Source organism: Bubalus bubalis, chromosome 5, assembly GCF_019923935.1.
Source record: "Bubalus bubalis isolate 160015118507 breed Murrah chromosome 5, NDDB_SH_1, whole genome shotgun sequence".
NCBI lineage: Eukaryota > Metazoa > Chordata > Mammalia > Artiodactyla > Bovidae > Bubalus > Bubalus bubalis.
This window is the reverse complement of record NC_059161.1, coordinates 10,456,980-10,482,329: the sequence shown is the minus strand read 5'-3', so window position 1 is coordinate 10,482,329 and position 25,350 is coordinate 10,456,980. Positions and strand designations below refer to the sequence as shown.

Below are 25,350 nucleotides of genomic sequence, written 5' to 3'. Positions count from 1 at the left end.
CCACTCCAGTATTCTTGCCTGGAGAATCCCAAGGATGGAGGAGTTTGGTGGGCTACAGTCCACGGGGTCACAAAGAGTCGGATACGACTGAGTGACTTCACTTTCACACATGTCCTAGAACCAACCCTGTAATTCTGAGCTAGTCCAAGTGATTGAAAGGAAACCTAGACATATATGTAGATTGATGATTTCTCCAGAAATTCTATTCCTCACTGCAGGAAGGGGAAGAAAAACAATCAAGAGCCAGTAAGAGACCCAGAATGATGTAGTACCTCTACACTAGTTCGGCTTTTGAAATATATCTGGACATCCCTGAGAGCCCAGCACACATAAACCCAGGGGATGGGTAAACCATGAAAAATGGTTTGGTACCACTTATTATACCATTTACCAGGAGGAAAACTGCAGAAGACTGTTTGCATCTTTCAACTGAGTAACAGCATCACAAGTAGTATCATATGTTAAAAATATCAGTAAGTTTGGCCAAAATAAAAAACACCAACAACATCAAGAAACTCTCTTCATCAGTTCATTCACTCAGTCATGTCCGACTCTTTGCCACCCCATGGACTACAGCACACCAGGCCTCCCTGACCATTACCAACTCCCAGAGTTTACTCAAACTCATGTCCATTGAGTCAGTGATGCCATCCAACCATCTCATCCTCTGCTGTCCCCTTCTCCTCCTGCCTTCAATCTTTCCCAGCATCAGGGCCTTTTCAAATGAGTCAGTTCTTTTCAAATAAGGTGGCCAAAGTATTGGAGTTTCCACTTCAGCATCAGTCCTTCCAATGAATATTCAGGATTGATTTCCTTTAGGATGGACTGGTTGGATCTCCTTGCAGTCCAAGGGACTCTCAAGAGTCTTCTCCAAAACCACAGTTCAAAAGCATCAATTTTTTGGCACTCTGCAATGTGGGAGACTATAGTCCCTAACCCTAACTCTCACATCCATACATGACCACTGGAAAAACCATAGCTTTGCCTAGAGGGACCTTTGTTGGCAAAGTAATGTCTCTGCTTTTTAATATGCTGTCATAACTTTTCTTCCAAGGACTCTTTTCATAGTGATATTCATAATGCATGCAGGAGACTTAAAAAGAAACAGAAAAGAGAGGGGAGAGAAGAAGAGAGGAAAAGAAAGGAAAAAAAGGAATGGGGAGAAAGTAGAGGAGGTCTCATTTTGAAAGGCCATCATTCAATTTTATATTTTTATAAGAAACCACTATATAGTCACTATCACAATACCTGGTACATACAAGAAGTAAAAGCTTGTTGAACGGTCAACTGAATGAATAGATGGCTGAATGAGGAAAGAAATAAATGGGTAGAATGAAAAAGAAAAAATACTTGAAGTTTTAAAATATTTGATTGTGAAGAAGATATATGTCTCCATTTTAAAAAGTTAATCTAATAGAGATATGTGTGAGAAGTAGCATGGCAGAGTGGAAAGAAGGCAAGATTTGAACTCAAAAGGACCTAGATTTAAATCCTGGATGAAACTTTTACTGGTCTTTGCTGCTAATATTTTATATAAGCCTTAGTTTTGACTGGTTCAGGAGTGAGAAATGAGTACAACAGGGCTGTATATTGTCACCCTGTTTCTTTAACTTATACGCAGAGCACATCATGCAAAATGCTAGCTGGATGAGTTACAAGCTGGAATCAAGACTGCCAGGAGCAACATCAACAACCTCAGATATGCAGATGATACCATTCTAATGGCTGAAAGAGAAGAGGAACTAAAGAGGCTCTTGATGCGGGTGAAGGAGGAGAGTGAAAAAGCCAACTTAAAACTCAATATTGAAAAAATTAACAAGATCATGGTATCCAGTCCCATCACTTCACAGCAAATAGAAGGGGAAAAGGTGGAAGCAGGAACAGAATTCCACCTGGGCTCTAAAATCACTGTAGATGGTGACTGCGGCCATGAAGGTAGAAGATGACTGCTTCTTGGCAGGGAAGCTATGACAAACCCAGACAGTGTGTTAAAAAGCAAAGACGTCACTTTGCTGATAAAGGTCTGTATAGTCAAAGCTATGGCTTTCCCAGTAGTCATGTATGGATGTGAGAGCTCGACAGTAAAGAAGGCAGAGTGCCGAACAATTGATGCTTTCAAACCACGGTGCTAGAGAAGACTCTTGAGAGTCCATTGGAAACCAGAGAAATCAAACCAGTCAATCTTGAAGGAAACCAACCCAGAATACTTTTCGGAAGGACTGATGCTAAAGCTGAAGCTCCAATTCTTTGGCCACCCTATGCAAAAAGCTGACTCACTGGAAAAGACTCTGATGCTGGGAAAGACTGAAGGCAGAAGGAGAAGAGGGCAACAGAGGATGAGATGGTTGGATGGCATCACCGATTCAATGGACATGAAATTGGGTGAGCTCTGGGAGATGACAAGGGACAGGGAAGCCTGGCGTCCTGCAGTCCATGGGGTTATGAAGAGTTGGACACGACTTGGCGACTGAACTAGTTTTCTCCATCTGTAAAATGGGGATTCCAGTAACCACCTTACAAACACAATAAACCAGCAATGTTGGCACCTAGAACAATCTGAACAAAACCAGCTCTCAAATCAATTCTGTAATTCATAATGTAGCCCACAGATGGGTGTTACTAACAATGCTCGCCATCTGGTAGCTTCCTCTTTTAAATAATTATTCTTGCTAACTAGGTGCCAAGCTTTTAGAATCATTATAGTGAATGTTTGCACCCTCTAAATTTTTGGTGTCCTTAGAAAAAGCCCAGTATGACCAGCCATAGCTCATAGTATATAGGTTTGCTAAAAATAACATTAAGAAAAACCCGCTGTACAGTGACAGACACGTAATCAATAATAAATTATTGTTATTTAAATATTTCATGAATACCTTTATACCATTCATTTGCCACTCCACATTATCTCAATTATTCCAATAAGCCCACACTAAGAATACAGATTAATCATATCAGTCACTTGCAGAAAAACATAAATAAGGCAGAAATGAAAGGTTATAGAGACAGAAATGAGAAATTCTGAAACATTCTCTTCAAAGAGTCAATTTGATTCCTTCAATCTTGACTTTTTGGATTTTCTCTCTTAAATCCAGAAAAACCTGAGGACTTAGAAGTGTAGAGGGACCCTAATTTCAAGAGCCATTTCCAGACTAAGGAAATAACTGTTGGATTCAAAAGGAGAGTTCAAAGTTACCACTCAGTGTATGCTTTTTCTTTGCTGGATAGGCAAAGAGAACTGCTGCTATTGTGTTCTGTATCTAGTCTCAGCTGTGCAAACACCAGTTAAGTAAGAAAAACATCAAGCCATCTTTATAAGATCTACAAACAACCTAGACAAATTCCTTTAGAAAGCATAGTTAGTTAAGCTGAATAGTTAGTATGCAAAATAACAAAATTTGTCAACTCATAAGAACCCCTGTATAAAGTACTCTTACTTAGCTCTGAAAGATTATTTCTCTGGATTATCAGATATCCAGAAATAGTTATTTTATTTTAAAGCATGCCAATCCAATCCAAGGTCACAGGTAACAATTCTCACAGCAAGAGTTAAACTAAAATGACTCATCGGTATAACTAGTTATAATGATGTCACAATAACAGTTTTTCTCCATGAAAATATCTCTTCTGCTCCTAAATGTTAAGTTAGTTCACAAGCGAGAGCCGCCAGTTTCCCCACAAATAAAACAACAAAGTCTTTATACTCAACTTCAATCAACAGTAATAAGTTGAAAGGTTTTCCTCTAAGATCAGGAACAAAACAAGGATGCCTACTTTTGCCACTTTATTCAACACAGTACTGGAAGTCCTAGCCAGAGTAATCAGGCAAGAAAAAAAAAGTGGGGGGTGGGGGGGAAGGACAGCATCCAAATCAAAAGGAAGAAGTAAAACTGTGTCTTTTTACAGATGATATGATGATAGATATATAAAATCCTAGATTCCCCCCAAAACTGTTAAACTAATAAATTCAGTAAAAGTGCAAGATACAAAATCAGTACACAAAAATCAGCGTGTTTCTAAACACTAGCAACAAAGTATTAGAAAGATAAATTAGGAGAGCAACCCCACTTAAAACTACATTAAAAAAAAATACCTAGGAATAAATTTAACTGGGGAGGTGAAGCATAAATATACTAAAACCGACAAATAACTGATGAAAGAAACTGAAGAGAATGATGAAAGATATTCCATGCTCATGAACTGGGAGAATTAATAATGTTAAAATGTCCATACTCCTCAAAGTGACCCATGATTTAAAGCAATCTCTATCAAAATTTCAAAAGGCAGAAAAAACAATTCTAAAATTTATACAGAACCTCAGAAGACTAAACAGGCATAGGAAAGAGGAAAAAAGCTGGAGGTTTCACATTTCTTAATTTCAAACTATATTATAAAGCTATAGTAATCAAAATAGTACGGTTTTCACATTAAAAAGACATAAACGTCAATGGAACCAAATAGATAGTCCAGAAATAAAACCATACATGCATGGTTAACTAATTTTCAACAAAGGAGCTAAGAATATTCAATAGGAAAAGAATATGCACAATAAATGGTGCTGGGAAAGCTGGGCAGTCACTTTCAACAGAGTAAAACTGGACCCCTATCTCACACCATACACAAAAATAAACGCAAAATGGATTACAAACTTGAATGTAAAACTTGAGACCATGAAATTCCTAGAAGAAAACATAGAGGGTAAGTTTCAAGACATGTGTCTTGGTAATAGTTTTTTGGACTTGAAACCAAAAGAAATGGCAACAAAACCAAAAATAAACAAGTGGGACTACCTCAAATTAAAAAGCTTCTTCTGCAGAGCAAAGGAACCCATCAACAACATCAAAAGGGAAACCAGAGGGGGAAGGACAGTTGGGTTTGGGATTGACATGTGTATACTGCTTTATTTTAAATGGATAATTAACAAGGACCTACTATGTAGCACATGGAACTCTGCTCAATGTTATTTATGTGGCAGCCTGGATGGGAGATGAGTTTGGGGGCGAATGGATACATACTCAGAATGGCTGAGTCCTTTTGCTGATCGCCTGAAACTATCATAACATTGTTAATCAGCTATACCCAATACAAAATAAAAAGTTTAAAGAATTTTAGGATCAACTGGCTTCACGAGAGAACTCTATTAAACATTTAGAGAAGAGCTAATGCCTATCCTTCTAAAACTCTTCCAAAAAATTGCAGAGAGAGGAACACTTCCAAACATTCTACAAGGTCGCCACCACCCTGATACCAAAACAGACAAAGACAACACAAAAACAGAAAACTACAGGCCAATATCACTGATGAACATAGATGCAAAAATCGTCAACAAAATTTTAGCAAACAGCATTCAGCAACACATCAAAAAGCTCATACACCATGATCAAGTTGGGTTTTTTCCAGGGATGCAAAGATTCTTCAATATACACAAATCAATCAATATGATACACCATATCAACAAATTGAAAGATAAAAACCATATGATAATCTCAATAGATGCAGAGAAAGCCTTTGACAAAATTCACACCCATTTATGATTAAAATGTTACAAAAAATGGGCACAGAGGGAACCTATCTCAACATAGTAAAGCCCATATATGACAAGCCTACAGCAAACATTATGCTCAATGGTGAAAAACTGAAAGCACTCCCCTGAAAATCAGGAACAAGACAACGGTCACCACTTTTAACACTATTATTCAACACAGTTTTGGCAGTCCTAGTTACAGCAATCAGAGAAGAAAAAGAAATAAAAGGAATACAGATCAGAAAAGAAGAAGTAAAGCTCTCCCATTTGCAGATGACATGATACTGTACATAGAAAATCCTAAAGATAATAAAAGAAAATTACTAGAGCTAATTAGTGAATATAGCAAAGTCACAGGATACAAAATCAATACACAGAAATCACTTGCATTTCTATAGACTACCAGTGAAAAATCAGAAAGAGAAATTAAGGAATCAACCATTCACCGTTGCAACAAAAAGAATAAAATATCTAGGAATAAACTTACCTAAGGAGACAAAAGAACTGTACACAAAAGACACTGATGAAAGAAATCAAAGATGGAATAAACAGATGGAGAGATATTCCATGTTCTTGGGTAGGAAGAATCAATATTGTGAAAATGACTATACTACCAAATGCAGTCTACAGATTGAACACAATCCCTATCAAATTACCAATGGCATTTTTCACAGAACTAGAACAAAAAATTTCACAACTCATATGGAAACACAAAAGACCCCAAATAGCCAAAGGAGTCTTCAGAAAGAAGAATGGAGCTGCAGGAATCAACCTTCCTGACTTCAGACTATACCACAAAGCTACAGTCATCAAGACAGTGTAGTACTGGCACATAAACAGAAATATAGACCACTGGAACAAGACAGAAAAGCCTAAAAATAAACCCATGCACCTATGGGTACCTTATTTCTGACAAAGGAGGCAAGAATATACAATGGGGCAAAGTCAGTCTCTTCAATAAATGGTGATGGGAAAACTGGACAGCTACATGTAAAAGAATGAAATTAGAACACTTCCTAACACCATACACAAAGATAAACTCAAAATGGATTAAAGACCTAAATGTAAGACCAGAAACTATAGAACTCTTAGAGGAAAACAGGCAGAACACTCCATGACATAAATCAAAGCAAGATCTTCTATTACCCACCTCCTAAAGTAAGGAAAATAAAAACAAAAGTAAACAAGTGGGACCTGATTAAACGTAAAAGCTTTTGCACAGCAAAGGAAACTATAAGTAAGGTGAAAAGACAACCCTCAGAACGGGAGAAAATAATAGCAAATGAAACAATGGACAAAGGATTAATTTCTAAAATATACAAGCAACTCATAGAACTCGATACCAGAAAATCAAACAACCCAATCCAAAAGTGGGGAAAAGACCTAAACAGACATTTTCCAAAGAAGACACACAGATGGCTAACAAACACATGAAAAGATGCTCAACATCACTCATTATTAGAGAAATGCAAATCAAAACTACAATGAGATATCACCTCACACTGGTCAGAATGGCCATCATCAAAAAGTCTACAAACAATAAATGCTGGAGAGAGTGTGGAGAAAAGGGAACGCTCTTGCAGTGTTGGTGGGAATATAAATTGATACAGCCACTATGAAAGACAGTATGGAGATTCCTTAAAAAACTAGGAATAAAACCACCATATGACCCAGCAATCCTACTCCTAGGCATCTACCCTGAGGAAACCAAAACTGAAAAAGACACATGTATCCCATTGTTCACTGCAGCACTATTTACAATAGCTGGAACACGGAAGCAATCTAGATGTCCATCAACAGATGAATGGATAAAGAAGTTGTGGCACACATACACAATGGAGTATTACTTGGCCATAAAAAATGAATGCATTTGAGTCAGTTCTAATGAGGTGGATGAACCTAGAACCTATTATACAGAGTGAAGTAAGTCAGAAAGAGAAATATCATATACTAACGCATGTACACAGAACCTAGCAAAATGGTACTGAAGAATTTATTTGCAGGCAGCAATGGAGAAACAGACATAGAGAACAGACTTATGGACATGGGGAGAGGGGAAGAGAGGGTAAGATGTATGTTGAGAGTAACATGGAAAGTTATATTACCATATGTAAAATAAATAGCCAACAGGAATTTGCTGTATGTCTCAGGAAACTCAAACAGGGGCTCTATATCAACCTAGAGGTGGGATGGGGAGGGAGATGGAAAGGAGGTTCACAAGGGAGGGGATATATGGATACCTATGGCTGATTCATGTTGAGGTTCGACAGAAAACAACAAAATTCTGTAAAGCAATTATCCTTCAATTAAAAAAAAATTTTTTTTAAGTCAAAAGGCAATATACCAATGGGAAAAATATTTGCAAATTATATACCTGATAAGAAGATAATATCCAGGGGCTTTCCTGGTCGTCCCGTGGTTAAGAATCTGCCTGACAATGCAGGGCACACGGGTTTGACCCCTGGCCAGGAAGATCCCATACGCCACAGGTCAACAAAGCCCATGCACCTCAAGTACTGAGCCATGCTCTAGAGCCTGCGAGCTGCAACTGCTGAAGCCCATGCTCTGCCACAAAAGAAGCCTCTGCAGTGAGAAGCCCAGGCACCACAAGGAGGGAGGAGTCCCCACTCGCCACAATCACAGAAAGCCCAGGCACAGCAATGAAGCTGCAGTGTAGCTATAAAAATTTTTTAAAGTTAATATCCAAAATACATACAGAATTGTCATAACTCAAAAGGAAAAAAATCAACCAGATTAAAAAAATGGGCAGAGGAAGTGAACAGACATTTTCCCAAAGTAGACATATAAATGCTTAAAGGTATATGAAAAGGTACTTAACATCGGTCATCATATGGGAAACCCAAATCAAAACCACAATGAGCTATCACCTCACACCTGTCAGAATGGCTATGCTATCATCAGAAAGACAATAAATAACAAATGTTGACAGGGATGTGAAAAAAAGGGAACCCTCATATACTGTTGGTAGGAATGTAAACTGGTGCAGCCCCTACAGAAACTAGTATGGAGGAAAAATTAAAAATAGAACTACCATATGATTGAGCAATTCCATTTTCAGGTATATATCCAAAAGAAACAAATCATTATCTCAAAGATATATTTACAAGTCCATGTTCACTGCAGAATTATTCACAACAGCCAAGATATGAATCAACCCAAGTGTCCATCAACAGATGAGTTGATAGTGTGGTGGAATATTATACAACCATAAAAAATATATTTTATGATAGATAGTGAATAATATACAGCGGAATATCATTCAACAATAAAAATAAATTCTTCAGGGCACTATGCTAAGTGAAATTAAGTCAGAGAAAGACAAATACCGTATGATCTCACTTATATGTGGAATCTAAACAGAACCAAATTCAAAGAAACAGAGAACAGACTGGTGGTTGCCAGAGGCAAGTGGTGAAGGTAGTCAAAAAATGCAAACTTTCACTTATAAGATTAATAAATTTGGGGGATAAAACATACAATATGGGCTTCCCAGGTGGGTCACTGGTTAAAAAAAATAACCCACCTGCCAATGTCAGAGACTCCAGTTCAATCCCTGGGTCAAGAAGATTCCCTGGAGAAGGGAATGGCAACCCACTCCAGTATTCTTGCCTAGGAAGTCCCATGGACAGAGGAGCCTGGAGGGCTACAGTCCATGGGGTCACAAAAAGTCAGACACGACTTAGCGACTGAACAATGACAACATACAATATGGTGACTTCAGTTAATGTTACTATATTGTATATTTGAAAGCTGCTAAGAGAATAACTTTAAAGTTCTTATTACTAGAAAAAAATATATAACTATGTGAAGTGATGTATGTTAACTTACTGCAGTAATCATTTCACAATATACACATATATCAAATCATTATGATGTCATATGTCAATTATACCTCCGTAAAACTGGGGAAAACATTTTTCAAAAATAATGTCCATGTGTGGTGACTGGTATATTTCTAAACAGAATCCACAGACTAGAAACACTGCCCTAATGTTACATTTAAACATGTATAACATTTAAACATATAACATGTTAAATGTATAACCATGTGCCTGAAACAGACATTATTATACATTTTGGTTAAAAGTTAGAATTGTGACTATGGTCACCACGGTTTATATGAATTAAATTGATCACATTATGGATAAATAATAGAAGGCTAAAAAAATTAGTTGACTATAACTTTTTAGACTTGATGGCATATTAACCACAAAAACTAATTCAGGCAGAAATAAGAGACTGCGGTTTCAGAAATGTGTTAAGCTAAATAGAAAAAGTATGTTTAAATTGTAACATTCCTTAAGACAGAGGTCTAGTAGGTTTACAACTAGCCAATCTGATCACATGGACCACAGCCTTGTCTAACTCAATGAAACTAAGCCATGCCCTGTGGGGCCACCCAAGACGGACGGGTCATGATGGAGAGGTCTGACAGAATGTGGTCCACTGGAGAAGGGAACGGCAAACCACTTCAGTATTCTTGCCTTGAGAACCCCATGAACAGTATGAAAAGGCAAAAAGATAGGACACTGAAAGAGGAACTCCCCAGGTTGGTAGGTGCCCAATATGCTACTGGAGATCAGTTGACGACAGAGGATGAGATGGTTGGATGGAATCACCGACTCGATGGACATGGGTTTGAGTGGACTCCGGGAGTTGGCGATGGACAGGGAGGCCTGGTGTGCTGCGGTTCATGGGGTCTCAAGAGTCAGACACGACTGAGCAACTGAACTGAACTGAACTAGTAGGTTTGGTATCAAGTTGCAGTGGAGAAATAACTCACCACCATAATCACAAATAACAACATTATTATTATGAAATAAGGAAACAAATGAAACAATATTATTTTTTGGTATTTGCTGATATGTATCCACAATTCTTATTTTGAAGAAAAGATTTTTATTTTTCTGGTGCCATCAAGTGGTAACATTATGAAGTGTTCTAAGGTTTAAATACTAATAACTTTAAAACAGGAAAGTAACACACTGATATGTTTTATATATGTCAATTTTGTGTTTTAGCACAAAATTACATAGAAAAAAAAGGGGGTAACATTAAATCTAACTCTTTGCAACTCATCCCCATTTTGAAACTCCAAATGAGAATTAAGACAAAGAAGAAAAATGAGTAAGTCATTAAGATTGGAATGTTCCACTAGCAGACAAAAAACCCAAAAGACAATGAAACTACCTGAAAAACAAAATTTATATCAAAATGATATATCAATCAAATCATGAGATGCTCCCTCCTGAAGTTCCATTAATGTGGCAGTGAAAGAAATTATTTTTAAGGCAAAACCCTTCAAGAACAAAAAGAAAGAAAACAGCAGCAACAAAATTTTAGAAGCTAAAAAGTAGATGAATGAGTGGTTACTGTTTGATCAACTCAAGGAAGCTGCCTTACTAACAGAGCAATGTAAATCTCTTCAAAATTTCAGGGACTGGTGGTTTTAGATGGCTGTGGAAGTGAGTGTGAAAGCTGAAAACTAAGAAAATTCACCAAAATCCTAGTTAAGAAGTTGTTAGGATGCCACTACACACACTCCTTCTTCCACTCCTTATGGCCATGTATCCATTTTTACATTACTCATACTAGAAGAAGGAAAGTTTATACTCGAGGAAGAGTAAAGAGAAGCTTCTGACCACAACAGTACACCAAGCATAGTGAGGGCGGAAGTACTGCAGTTAAAAAACAAAAACTGCTAGTAATCCAGGAGACTGTGATAATCTAAACAGTACTGACAAGTCAAAGACCACAGAACAACAACAACAACGATGATTTTCCTGAAAGAAAACCACTGGAAGAAGGTCCTATTAACCTTTGACCATTGTGTCCGGGACGTCAGACTATGAATCGCAGTATGCTTCAATCTGCTTCCCTAAGAGAAAGGCAAATGATGAAAAACTGATGCTTAAAAATAAATAACAGGCTAAATTCTACTTACAGAGATTTAGTAGCATTCAGCTCTCCATGTCCGGTATCACCCCCATTAATTGGCTGAGAATTTATCACAACTAACAAAAACAGAATAGTAAGCAAATCCAAGAACCCTTTACATTCTCAGTTTAAAAGCCCATTTCATCTTGCCTCTTCAGGCCATCAAGAGTGAATTTACTAAAGACTCTCTGGGAATACTCCTGACAGAATCAGGTGAACATGGCAGGAAAAAAAAAAAAAAAAAAATATATATATATATATATATATATACATATTATTCAAACAAGAGACTTAGAAGCTTGATTTTTTTAAAATTCTGCTTGTGTTGATTAATTGATCAAAGCAGAGACTTAAGTATATTGTCTTCCACCACGTAATTAAAAGTTAAATTACCATATTTAGGTAATTTAATCTCCAGTAATTTTTTTCAGTCTTGTTTTTACACAAGATTATACATAAGAAATTGCTATATATGTAAGTATGTGTGTGTGTGTGTATGTATTTCCCCCCAAATAGCAACAAAAGAACATGCCACAATATAATAATACAGATAAAATTGTACCTTGAACACCTTCCAGAAGCAAATCAACTCCCTTCCTATAAAAATCAGAGGCAGCTTCATAGTCATCTTCTTCTTCCTTTTTTAAAGCCAGCTTTATTAATTCTCCTGCTTTCTCCAAATAATCTCTCTTGCCAAGCTTGGATTTTAAACTGCCAGGAAAAAGGCTACGACTTTCCCGTTCTTCTTCTGTTTTGTTCTGTTCACTGTCAGAAAAAACAGCCCCTAGTGCTGAAGAATCCGAAGAAAGATTGGGACCAAAAGTCCTGATGGGAGAATTCTGATTGGAAGCCATTCCATCATCCAACTCAGGAAGAGAATCCACATCAACAGTAAGAGATACCAGATCACTGTCACTGGAGAAACCTAGAAATATGATCACAATAGTGAACAGATATTAAAAATTGAGAATCAGCCAAAAGAATACAAATCATACTGACTAAACATTTTTTCATACTACCCATGTCAATCAGGAAGATTGCAATTTACTGATGGAAGTCAAGTGTCTAGCAATTTGTTTCAGCTTAGTTCATTCATTTTTGTACTATCTCCCCACAGTTCTGGAAGACAATCTCCTGCCTTAACCATCAAACTAAAACTGAAGACAAGTCTTTATCTAGCCCTGCTGTTACAAGCCTTTACCACAGGATCTTGTATTTACAGAAGGTGGATGCTTATATACACAGCTTCTGTGAACAACAGAATTATGATAAAAGGAAAAGAATAAGCGCTTTAGAATAGAAAAGAGAAGTGCTTGAATCCCAGCTCTTAAAACTTACTGTGTGACCAACCACAAGTTACTTAATAATAAAACTTATTATGCAGGGCTTTAAATGAGAAAAAGAGCTAATGCATATAATAGGCTAAGATTAAATTATAACTTTTATAGCAATTACACAATAATAATTTTACTATACATAATATAATGTATCCTCAGAGATGTGCTTTTAAGCAACCATCCATATTTGGAAAATGTATGCCATGCAGCACTTTTTTAACTGAATTTTTTGAAATTCATGTTTCAGCCTCTTCCACAAGCTTTTGGCAAAAGCTTTGGTCAGTATTTGCATCTTAGTTTTCTGACGGATAATGAATAGAGAATGCTACTGAACATTTACTCAATGAAAATCACTTCTTCCATTTCATATAACTGACTTCATGATACATGAGCTTGAACTACAATAACCGTTACTAAACCTGCTCTACTTGTACATTCTTAAAAATGATTAAGGACCTCAAAGAGCTTTTGTTTATATGGATTACATCTGTAAATATTTACTGATCTTGGTATTTTAAAAATAGACTGAATTTTTAAACACCTAAAGTCCATTATATGTTAACATAATTTTTATAAAAATAATTAACAAGTACCATTGTTTTACATATTCGCAAATCTTCTTAACAGAAGATGGCCATATTCTCATGTCTAATTCTGCACTCAATCTGTTAGATGTCGTTCTGGTTAAAAGAGTTGAAGAAAATGTCACATTGGTAAGTAACTGAAAATGGGGTGAGTATTTTAACAGCCTTTTCAAATAACTATAGCTATCATTTTTTTGATACTACAACAAAACTTAACAAGTAGTAGTTTCTTAAAGGTTAGTTTACATGTGGAATATAAATTTCTATCAGTGTAATTTCTGTTTCTGTTACATTCAAATCCATGGGTCTGTCTCACACACTGAATGGATCTTTTATCATGTATGAGTCTATAACATCACACTCTGGTCATTTTGAAAATATTAGTTTCCTGAGTTACATGGAGCCTCCAAATGGTGATAAATTTCATCATTACAATATCTCCAAGAAAATCATATTTGCTACTTATCACCACCGACCTCGTCAGAAAATTGTTTATGTATTGTGAAACTGTTAGGCTCAAAGTGGCTGATACAGGTTCTCCAAAATTCTGTTTTGGTGTTGAGAACTAGAATATCATCACTATTTGGCAACACATACTGTTAACTGTTTTCCTTGAAGTACAAGCTTCCTTTTTTCATTTAAAATGAACAGTGACTTGTCTGTCAATCATTCTTTCAAGCAAAAATGGGGTCCCAGGAAAATAGTGGTAGTTTACGGTTCAATTAACTGCAAAGGCACTTTTTTCCAAGACAACCAGGGCAGTTCAGTATGTAATGTGTTTTTCATTTTCATTTCATCCCACATAATAGCATATAAAAGACATATATCCAAGGGTTCAGATTCAGTAAAATTAACTGTTTTTACTGCTTTATCAAGGACCTCCCAGGTGAAGTAAGCATTGGTATTATTACTGTAAGGATGTGCAACAAATCCTGTCACAGTCTCATATCACTGTCTTCATTCATGCTCAAGCACAGCAGTTTTACCCACCACTGCTTTTGGATCATCAGTACAAACGTCAGCAGAGTAGAAACAGAAAACAACTTCCTAGATTATTATAAAAAATAGTTTCTGCCTTGGAGAGTCCCTGAAAAGATTTCAGCAATGAATACCCAGAGATCTGAAAACTACTTTAAATGCCACTGACTTGTATCATTAAATAAGATTCACAACAGGGTTAGGCAAAACTTAGGTTCTGGAACAACTATGTGATCTGCATCATCACTGAATACATACTGACTGCCACATTTCTCAGGAAGGAAAATATTGGGTTGGCCAAAAAGTTCATTCAGGTTTTTCCATAACTCGAACAAACTTTTTGGCCAACGTAATACATAAAGAAGAAAATGATCTCCCCAGTATCATACACTAAGTCAAAATCAAAGGTGGATCTGAGTGTACAGTTCCAGATCAGGGGTCAGCAAACTGTTTTTCTGAGGGCCACAGGGTGAATATTTTAGGCTTTCTCAGCCATACAGTCTCAGTCACAACTAGTCAACACCGCTGCTGTAGCAGGAAAGCAGCCACGGACAACACCCACACGTCCAAGCACGCCTGTGTCCCACAAAGCTGCTTCTATGGAGGCTGAGCTCTGAATGCCGAACAATGTTCACATGCCACACAATAATATTCTTTGGAATTCTGTCAACCATTTAAAAATGTAAAAACCATTCTTAGCTTATAGGGCGGGTCATATAAAAACAGGTGGAAGGACAGACTTGGCCCATGGGCCACAGTCTGTCAACCCCTATTACGGACTCAAATTGCTTCAGTTCAGTTCAGTCGCTCAGTCGTGTCTGACTTCGCAACCCCATGGACTACAGCACGCCAGGCCTCCCTGTCCATCACCAACTCCCGGAGTTTACTCAAACTCATGTCCATTGAGTCGGTGATGCCATCCAACCATCTCATCAAATTGCTTACTTCATACCGAATACAGTAAGTTGGGATAAAAACATTTACTGGCAGCTAAGCTCTAATTTCAAATCAACTTTAGACACTATTTTGGCACTCTGTCAATATATCCCGTTTTCAGGCTTTGGCACTTTTTTTCCCCACAAATCCTTGGAATGCCCATGAAATACTAATTTTGTTCCCTGAAAGCAAGAGACTTCATTAAAGCCACAATATCAGATGAAATTCACTGGATCTAGTGGAAATCTCTTCAATTCACCACATTTCAACTGCACAGACAGCACTTAAAATCAAAATCTCTTTATAGCCATTTACAAATTTATGCACTGCTCTGAGAAATATATAAACTTTTCAAGATTAAATATTTTCTATATTCAATACAAATTTACTTCCTTAAATGGTTATCATTGTATAACCTGGTCATCCGAAAATAATAAACAAAGAAAAAAATGCTGTGGTTTATACAGCTAATCACAAATGAAAGGAAATGTTGTTACAGATCTTTTGTCTGCTCTCTGATGTCTTGTCACTATAACCTCTACATCATCTATCACCATCATACTGCTTCATGCTTTGCTTGATTTTCCTTTCTAACAAGAACAATAATACCAAAGGGCAAGAGGGTACCGTTATGTGTACTCAGTTTCTTGGCTTTTGACCATAAAAATCTAGTCACATAGTCATATTTCCTCTCACTCTTCCAACCTTATTTTATTAGCAAAGAATCATGATTACATGAAACTAGATCAGAAAAGTAAGATCATAAAAACACCTAGGGAAAAGTCAGAGAGTAAAATAAAGTAATAAATAAAAGCTCTATACAAATTGTTCCCTCTTCAAATCCTACCTAATTCTAAATGAGAAATGTTTCAAAATAAGCAAACAAATAAGAACTAGCCGGTTAGGAAGAGAAACTTTTTAGCCTAAGCAAGAGAAGCAAAGGAAACAACGCTACTTCTTCTGGTGTATGGAGGGCAATTTTAAAATATACGTCAGATGCAAAAATGCTTATATTTTTAATCCAGAAATTTAGCAATATATACCAGAAACAATCAGAAATGTAGGGGAAAAAGGACCGACACGTAAGAATATTCATCACAAAAACTAGTGCAATTGAAGTAACAAATTCCTAACAATTGGAGAATATGGTATATCCTATGAGGAGGCCTTACAAATAGCTGTGAAAAGAAGAGAAGCAAAAAGCAAAGGACAAAAGGAAAGATACAAGCATCTGAATGCAGAGTTCCAAGAATAGCAAGAGATAAGAAAGCCTTCCTCAGGTATCAATGCAAAAATATCGAAGAAAACAACAGAATGGGAAAGACTAAAGATCTCCTCAAGAAAATTAGAGATACCAAGGGAGCATTTCATGCAAAGATGGGCTTGAAAAAGGACAGAAATGGCATGGACCTAACAGAAGCAGAAGATATTAAGAAGAGGTGGCAAGAATACACAGAAGAACTGTACAAAAAAGAGCTTCACGACCCAGATAATCAGGATGGTGTGATCACTCACCTAGAGCCAGACATCCTGGAATGTGAAGTCAAGTGGGCCTTAGAAAGCATCACTACGAACAAAGCTAGTGGAGGTGATGGAATTCCAGCTGAGCTACTTCAAATCCTGAAAGATGATGCTGTGAAAGGGCTACACTCAATCTGCCAGCAAATTTGGAAAACTCAGCAGTGGCCACAGGACTGGAAAAGGTCAGTTTTCATTCCAATCCCAAAGAAAGGCAATTCCAAAAATGCTCAAACTACCGCACAATTGCACTCATCTCACACGCTAGTAAAGTAATGCTCAAAATTCTCTAAGCCAGGCTTCAGCAATACGTGAACCGTGAACTTCCAGATGTTCAAGCTGGTTTTAGAAAACACAGAGGAACAAGAGATCAAATTGCTAACATCCACTGGATCATGGAAAAAGCAAGAGAGTTCCAGAAAAGTATCTACTTCTGCTTTACTGACTATGCCAAAGCCTTTGACTGTGTGGATCACAAGAAACTGTGGAAAATTCTTCAAGAGATGGGAATACCAGACCACCTGACCTGCCTCTTGAGAAATCTGTATGCAGGTCAGGAAGCAACAGTTAGAACTGGACATGGAACAACAGACTGGTTCCAAACAGGAAAAGGAGTACGTCAAGGCTGTATATTGTCACCCTGCTTATTTAACTTATATGCAGAGTACCTCATGAGAAACACTGGGCTGGAAGAAGCACAAGCTAGAATCAAGATTGCTGGGAGAAATATCAATAACCTCAGATATGCAGATGACACCACCCTTATGGCAGAATGTGAAGGGGAACTAAAAACCCTCTTGATGAAAGAAAAAGAGGAGAGTGAAAAAGTTGGCTTAAAGCTCAACATTCAGAAAACAAAGATCATGGCATCCGGTCTCATCACTTCATGGGAAATAGATGGGGAAACAGTGGAAACAGTGTCAGACTTTATTTTTCTGGGCTCCAAAATCACTGCAGATGGTGACTGCAGTCATGAAATTAAAAGACGCTTACTCCTTGGAAGGAAGGTTATGACCAACCTAGATAGCATATTAAAAAGCAGAGACATTACTTTGCCAACAAAGGGTCGTCTAGTCAAGGCTATGGTTTTTCCTGTGGTCATGTATGGATGTGAGAGTTGGACTGTGAAGAAGGCTGAGCACCGAAGAATTGATGCTTTTGAACTGTGGTGTTGGAGAAGACTCTTGAGAGTCCCTTGGACTGCAAGGAGATCCAACCAGTCCATCCTAAAGGAGATCAGTCCTGGGTATTCATTGGAGGGACTGATGCTAAAGCTGAAACTCCAACACTTTGGCCACCTCATGCGAAGAGTTGACTCACTGGAAAAGACCCTGATGCTGGGAGGGATTGGGGGCAGAAGGAGAAGGGAACGACAGAGGATGAGATGGCTGGATGGCATCACTGACTCGATGGACATGAGTTTGGGTAAACTCCGGGAGTTGGTGATGGACAGGGAGGCCTGGCGTGCTGCGATTCATGGGGTCACAAAGAGTTGGACATGACTGAGTGACTGAACTGAACTGATGATAAAAATATTATAGAGTTATTAAAAACTTTTATCAGTTCAGTTCAGTCATTCATTCATGTCTGACTCTTTGGGACCCCTAGGACTGCAGCACCCAGGTCTCCCTGTCCATCACCAACTCCCTCAGCTTGCTCAAACTCATGTCCATCGAGTCGGTGATGCCATCCAACCATCTCATCCTCTGTCATCCCCTCTCCTCCCACCTTCGATCTTTCCCAGCATCAGAGTCTTTTTAAATGAGTCAGTTCTTCGCATCAGGTGGCCAAAGTATTGGAGTTTCAGCTTCAGCATCAGTCCTTCCAATGCATATTCAGGACTGATTTCCTTTAGGATGGACTAGTTGGATCTCCTTGCAGTCCAAGGGGCTCTCAAGAGTCTTCTCCAACACCACAGTTCAAAAGCATCAATTCTTCAGCACTCAGCTTTCTCTACAGTCCAACTCTCACATCCATACATGACTACTGGAAAAATCACAGCTTTGCCTAGATGGACCTTTGTTGACAAACAAATGTCTCTGCTTTTCAATATGCTGTCTAGGTTGCTCAATGCTTTTCTTCCAAGGAATAAAGAGCCTTTTAATTTCATGGCTGCAGTCACCATCTGCAGTGATTTTGGAGCCCCCCAAAATAAAGTCTGTCACTGTTTCCATTGTCTCCCCATCTATTCGCCTTAAAGTGATGGGACCAGATGCCATGATCTTAGTTTTCTGAATGTTGAATTTTAAGCCAACTTTTTCACTCTTCTCTTTCACTTTCATCAAGAGGCTCTTTAGTTCTTCTTTGCTTTCTGCCATAAGGGTGGCGTCATCTGCGTATCTGAGGTTATTGATATTTCTCCCAGCAATCTTGATTCCAGCTTGTGCCTCATCCAGCCTGGCATTTTGCATGGACATTTCGCAGACTGGGTCCAAATAAGAAAAGGAGTACATCAAGGTTGTATGTTGTCAGCCTGCTTATTTAACTTATATGCAGAGTATATCATGCGAAATACCGGGCTGGATGAAGCACAAAAATTGTTATAAGAGAATATTTAATGCTAAAGTATTCATGCTTTATTAATCAAAAACAACAAACTGCAAAGCAGTATATACACTATAATTCTAGTTTAAAAAAACAAACACACACCAATGTTCATAGCAGCACTATTTACAATAGCTAGGACGTGGAAGAAACCTAGCTGTTCATTGACAGATGAATCTATAAACAAGTTGTGGCACATATATACAATGGAATATTAATCACCCATAAAAAGGAGCAAATTTGAGTCAGTTGTAGTGAGGTGTATGAACCTAGAGCCTGTCATACATTGTGAAGTAAGTGAGAAGGAGAAAAACAAATGTCATATATTAATGCATATATATGGAATCTAGAAAAATAGTACTGATGAACCTATTTGCAGGGCAGGAATAGAGATACAGATGTAGAGAATGGACTTGTAGACACAGTGGGGTAAAGAGAAGAGGAGACAAATTGAGAGAATAGCGTTGACATGTATATACACTACAATGTGTAAAATAGCCAGCCTCGTGGGAAGCAGGTGTATAGCACAAGGAACTCAGCTTGGTGCTTTATGATGACCTAGAAGGGTGGGAGGGAGGCTCAAGAGGGAGGGGATATATGTATACTTATAGCTGATTCACACTGTTTTATAGCAGAAACCAACACAACACTATAAAGCAATTATCCTCCAATTAAAAATACATAAAAAATAAAATTAAAAAACACAAACAGGAAAAAAGGTTAGAAAAGTACACGAAACATTAACAGTACTTTTCTCTGTATGCTGGAAGTACAGGTGACTCATCATATTTGCTGTATGTGTGTGACAAGTCCTTAAGGCTATGTATGTGAAGGATATCAAAGAAGATGCAGCAAGAGCTGAAACTGGGGATTTGTTTGTAAATCAAGATATGTTATACAGACATAATTTATAAAACGTAGACCTATGTGAATCATCCAGCAGCCAGTGCCAAGAAACTTCTAACTTGAGAGAAGACAGAGATGATTATAAAAACAGATCTGTACAAAGCAGACTAACCCCTGACACTTCTTTCTTACTTATGTTCTTCCTTTCATTGTCCTCTTAAGATGTACCCTAATGTACCTGAAAGGCCTAGCACTAGCATATTTCCTCAACTATACACTGCAACTAACCTAGTATTATCTGATGTTTCTCTTCCATACTGAAGCAACTGCTAACTCCCCTTCTTTCATTGAAGAACTCCCCAACCAGCTCAAGAAGAACATTCCCCATCACTACCTCAACAATGAGTACAAAGATACAGAGAGAGGAATGCAAATACTCAGTACCTATTTTATTCATCTTATATCTTTAATATATCTACTTAATACAGTGCTTGCTCAACTCCTTGAAACCACCGGTCTTGTCATTCAGTCTGTTTTTTATAAAGCTTCACATAATGGACACTAGCTCCCTGAAACCCAGAAAGTTAACAAGTAAGATAAAAAGAGCTGCAAGCAAGAAAGAGGTTCTCAGTTAAAGTGAGTGAGAAGAACATTGTGGATAATGCAGGGCAACAACTGACAATACAGAGGCTATTTGTCAAAAGTCAAACCAACCTGAAGTCAATCCATGTTTAAAGGGGCCCTCTGGGCCATCAGAAGAGTAAAAGGTGCATCCTTTACCAACACCATCAAGTCAAAAACCTAAGCCTTTTTTGGAAAGGATGGGGGTGGGGGGGAGTCAAAGGTTCTATGAAAGTGTTCAGCCTCCAGGTTCATATCACAGAGATTCAAGTCTCAGGGCTATTAGAGGACCCCAGGTGACTGGTTAAAAAGCAGCTACAGACATGAGGGGTTTGTACAGCGTCCCAGTTCACCTACCTACCCTCACCTTCTGTGCTTTGAACTGCTAAGAGTAGGGCAGTGTAGTGTAATCTGTCTAGGACACCATCTCTGAAAGACAGGCACCAGGGGAAAAGGTTGAGTTGCCACAGAATAAATCTTTATACTATAAGCTATCAGAAATCTGTATTTGAAGACCTTCTGCAAAAAGAGATCAGTTTCCTTTAGAACAACAGGTGGTCTCTCATGGCCGACTATGCCTAAAATACATGGCCTCATTATTATTAGCTGATAGCTTTCACTGAGCCCTGAGGTTCAAATATTGCCATAGTCAATGAAAGGGAATTTCTACCTTTCCTAGTAGCGATGACTCAAGCTTCACACACAAAGCAAGGTATCTAGCTAGCAGAACAAAGGTCACCCTGAGGTAGAAGACATAATATCAATCTCCATTAAGAAACAAGCCTTTATAAATATGATTTTAAGTGACTACCTAAACCTAAAAGATGCGTTAGTTAAGATTCCTCTATTTGATCGCCAACTCATCACTCAGTAATAGCTACTGTTACTAAGAAGAGCCATTCCTCTGACATTTCACATTTTTATAATGTTCCTGATACATGTCTTGCTTCACCCTTGAAATTTTATAAAAAGAACATCAGAATATTTACTGCATATTTGTTTTAAGAAAACAGAATAAGCACAGGAAACAACACATCGATCACAATTACAACCCTAGTACTGTTACCTTATCATGAACAACAAAGATCTATGAGTTGGCTTCCATTTTTACTTAATGAACTTTTTATGCTGCTCCATAATCTACTCTGCAAATCAAATCTGTGACCAGCACACAAGCAGTTCATACTGAGCTTTCTATACCAAATTAAATCTCATTTCAGAATACAGGTCTGGGATTGCTGTTAAATATCTGGAGGGCTTTGACTGCCTTAGGCATCTGTCTTAACTTTTCTGAAATTCCAATTTTTAATTATAAAGTAAGGTATTTATCTCTATCATTCCCAGTGTTCCTTCTACTCTAAAATATCTATTCCCACAACATCCTGAAATTTTTATTTGCCCCATCAGACTCCTAAACTCTTAATATACAATGTTATCCTCAATAGTCACAGAATTGTTAAGGGTCAATTTTTGTAATTTTGTGTCAACTGTTTTATATGCACACATACACACAAGGACACATTCTCATTTCTGCTTATCTTAAATAATAACAACTTATTCTTTTTCTATTTATTTTAAACTTCCCCACAAAGAAAATTCAACTAATAATGGACAGTGAATAAAAGTTAAGTAGATAAGCACTCAGGAGAAAAAGGAACTTCAAACTGAATAAATACACTCTGAAGTAGTACAGGAGCACCCAGAATTAGCCCAGTAACAAGATTTAGCATTCTTGCGGTGCCACCTGGTGGACATTTGCTATAAATTCTACTTTAAATTTAAAATCTTAATTTTGTCATCTTTGTGCTTTTCTATATAATGAAAAGAATTATTACCCTGACACCAAATAAATACACAAATTTTGAACTGAAAGTGATTTTGAAAAGGTCCTTTACATGGGCCAGCCATAGATTCTATTCTCAAAATGTACATCTCATTTACTTTAAAATAGCTAATTCAAGACAGCTTACTTAATAGACCCTTTCTTGTGTCTACAATTGCTACAGTGAGCACTTAGAGAGTTCTCACTCCACAATTTACAGGCAAAAAGAGAAAAAAAAGGTAAATTTGACTAGGAAACATTTAAGAATATTTACTCTTACGATATGCTACATAGAAGAAGCTGATCTCTCAATTTGTATCTGTGGTTATGATCACCTAATTACTTTTTCTTACTTGCTGCATACACCTGGAAAATGTCCCTCCCAAAACTGCAAAAGAAGTCAAGTAATGTACTGCGAAGAGGAAATGACACAGTTTACCAGGTGAGCTTACACAAACATCAAAGGCTCCGATATTAAGGCCAGCACGCAGTAAAGCAACCTATATCCTTCCAAAAGGCCAACAGATGAGAGAAACATGCCAAGAAGTTCAATTCCCATCCACCACTGTAGCCAGGTCCCCACAAATGCCACAGGAACTTTATGGCTAAGTTTAAGTCAACAAAAAGATGGAATTTTAAAAAGGAAGTAAGATGTTAACAATGAATTAAATCTTTTTTCATCTTTGAGAAAATATATAGTTTAATTTCACTGAACAAAAGAGATGAAGAGCAAACCAGCACTTCATTTTAAAAATATAAAACAACGTTAATGTTTCATCTAAAAACCTACTGGAAAAATTTTATAATTTTTAATTTCATTAGATAAAAATACATTAAGCAGTTAATCACCAAATTGTTGGGTTTTCTAAAACCTTAAAGGGGTTTCCTCTATCACAGTATACTATATAAAGTACTGAAAGTTTTTAAAAACCCTCTAATCCAACTCTTTATGCTTTCCTTAGAAAACTTTCTTTCAAGGTAAAGACTTGTTGATTGCATTTTATGGTACTAATAAAAATAATGATCACTTAGCCTCTGCATCTGTTCTCTGAGAGGTGATGTACTTGCCATGTGTCATTCTGACTCTAACTGAAGGGCCTTGGCACAGCAGACTATACATATTAAGATTCGCCCCGCTGGCTCATTCCACTGGCAAACTAAATGACAAGGATGAAAAATGAATCCACCTTCAAAACACCATTTAAAACACTACACTCAGAGGAGCTGTTATGCAGTGGATCACCTCCTCGCGTTCCGGCTCTAAACCAGCCTCGCCAGCATGCGCCTCCACAGCCCCTCGACAACCTTCCCTGCCCTGCACACCTGCGGGGCTCGGCGGGCTGCCCTGCCCCTTCCTACGAGAGGCCCTCTCTCCTGGTTGTCTCTGGGACTGGCAGACTTTTGGAGTGAAAGTAACTCTTGCACTTACCCAGGATGCCAGGCAATCTCATGATATTTAAAAGTCATTTTGCCTCTCAAATACCAGAGAGTTTGTAAGATGTCTGATACTCGAACCTGTATTTGTCAACAAGGTGTCTTTGGGCAGGATCAGTGAGCCAGGCAGAGAGGTTTTTAAAGGGAGGGGGTGAAAAACGTAAGCATTAACAGCTTTTCCAGTTCCCTGGTTTTCATTCTTCATGGATCCCAGGGTGTTTCAGAGGTGGTAATGTAGTTAGAAAACTAAATTATGCACTGAAAGGATAAAATTTCAGTATTATTTTTAAGTACTGTTAAGTCTTTTTCTTTCTTTTTCTGTTTTTAACAGAAATGTTGTCCCCAGTTTCTCCCATAAAAGCATATTCCTAAAATGATAATTGCTTCCAAGGAAAACTCATCATTTTGAAATGTTAAAAGATAAACTCTGAAACAAATACACCCTACCTCTACTGTAGGTAGGGTGGCCCATTCACCCAGAGAACAGTCCTGGTCTTGGCGAACAATAAGTACGATAGCATCTTCTTTAATTCTCAGAAGTGTCTCAGTTGGGACAATAAATTACAAACTCACCCTATAAGTTTAAGGTTATAACCCACCTTAGGTTAAATCTCCTTTAACATGAATACCTTTTTATTCTGAACAGCCTTCCACATTTTAAAACACCATCCCAAGAAAAGTCATCCTAATAATAACTCTTCCCCTTCTCCTCTAAACTTAAGCAAAGGGCAAAAGACGTCTGCACCCCTCCTATCCTTGATTACCTTCTACTAAAATAGGCTCCTGAGACACCCTTCTCTCACCATGGCTGACACCTACCTAGGTAATAAAGACTTATCAAGGATATAAAATAGAGTCACCCTCAAGTCACATACCCTTCAATTCCTGACCCAAAAATCAAAGAGAGAAAAAAAAAGATTCCGTAATTTTCAGGAACTGTACTCCTCACTGAACACTCTCCCACAAATCTTTCTAAGTCGACTTCCTGCTTGTCCTCTCTTGGACATCACCAAATCTGCCAATTTTACAAGCAGAAAATGTCGTTTCCCTCTTTCTCAAAAGTACGAGGGTATCTCTGAGGCAACAGCCAGATCAGGTTATCCCAAAAGAGTCATCCTCCAAGGAAACTTGTTCTAAAAATAGTCACCTTGGGATCCCAAGAAGTGGTTCGATTTTTCCAAAGCCTAGCAAGAATCTCAGATCAAAACAAGTCATGGAGAATAGATGTATTTTTCCCCAAAAACATCTGAT

The 25,350-nt window shown here is 37.7% G+C and overlaps 1 protein-coding gene across 5 annotated transcripts in view; it reads right to left on the bottom strand.

Moving 5' to 3' along the window:
* The window catches only part of RPS6KC1 (ribosomal protein S6 kinase C1), a 228,572-nt gene that overhangs the window by 140,441 nt on the left and 62,781 nt on the right, over positions 1-25,350 (bottom strand). For all 5 annotated transcript variants that reach the window (XM_025285451.3, XM_006054056.4, XM_006054058.4 and 2 more), the window contains one exon: positions 12,042-12,404. In XM_025285451.3, coding sequence (XP_025141236.3) covers positions 12,042-12,404 — 363 coding nt within the window. The remainder of the gene's footprint in view (positions 1-12,041; positions 12,405-25,350) is intronic.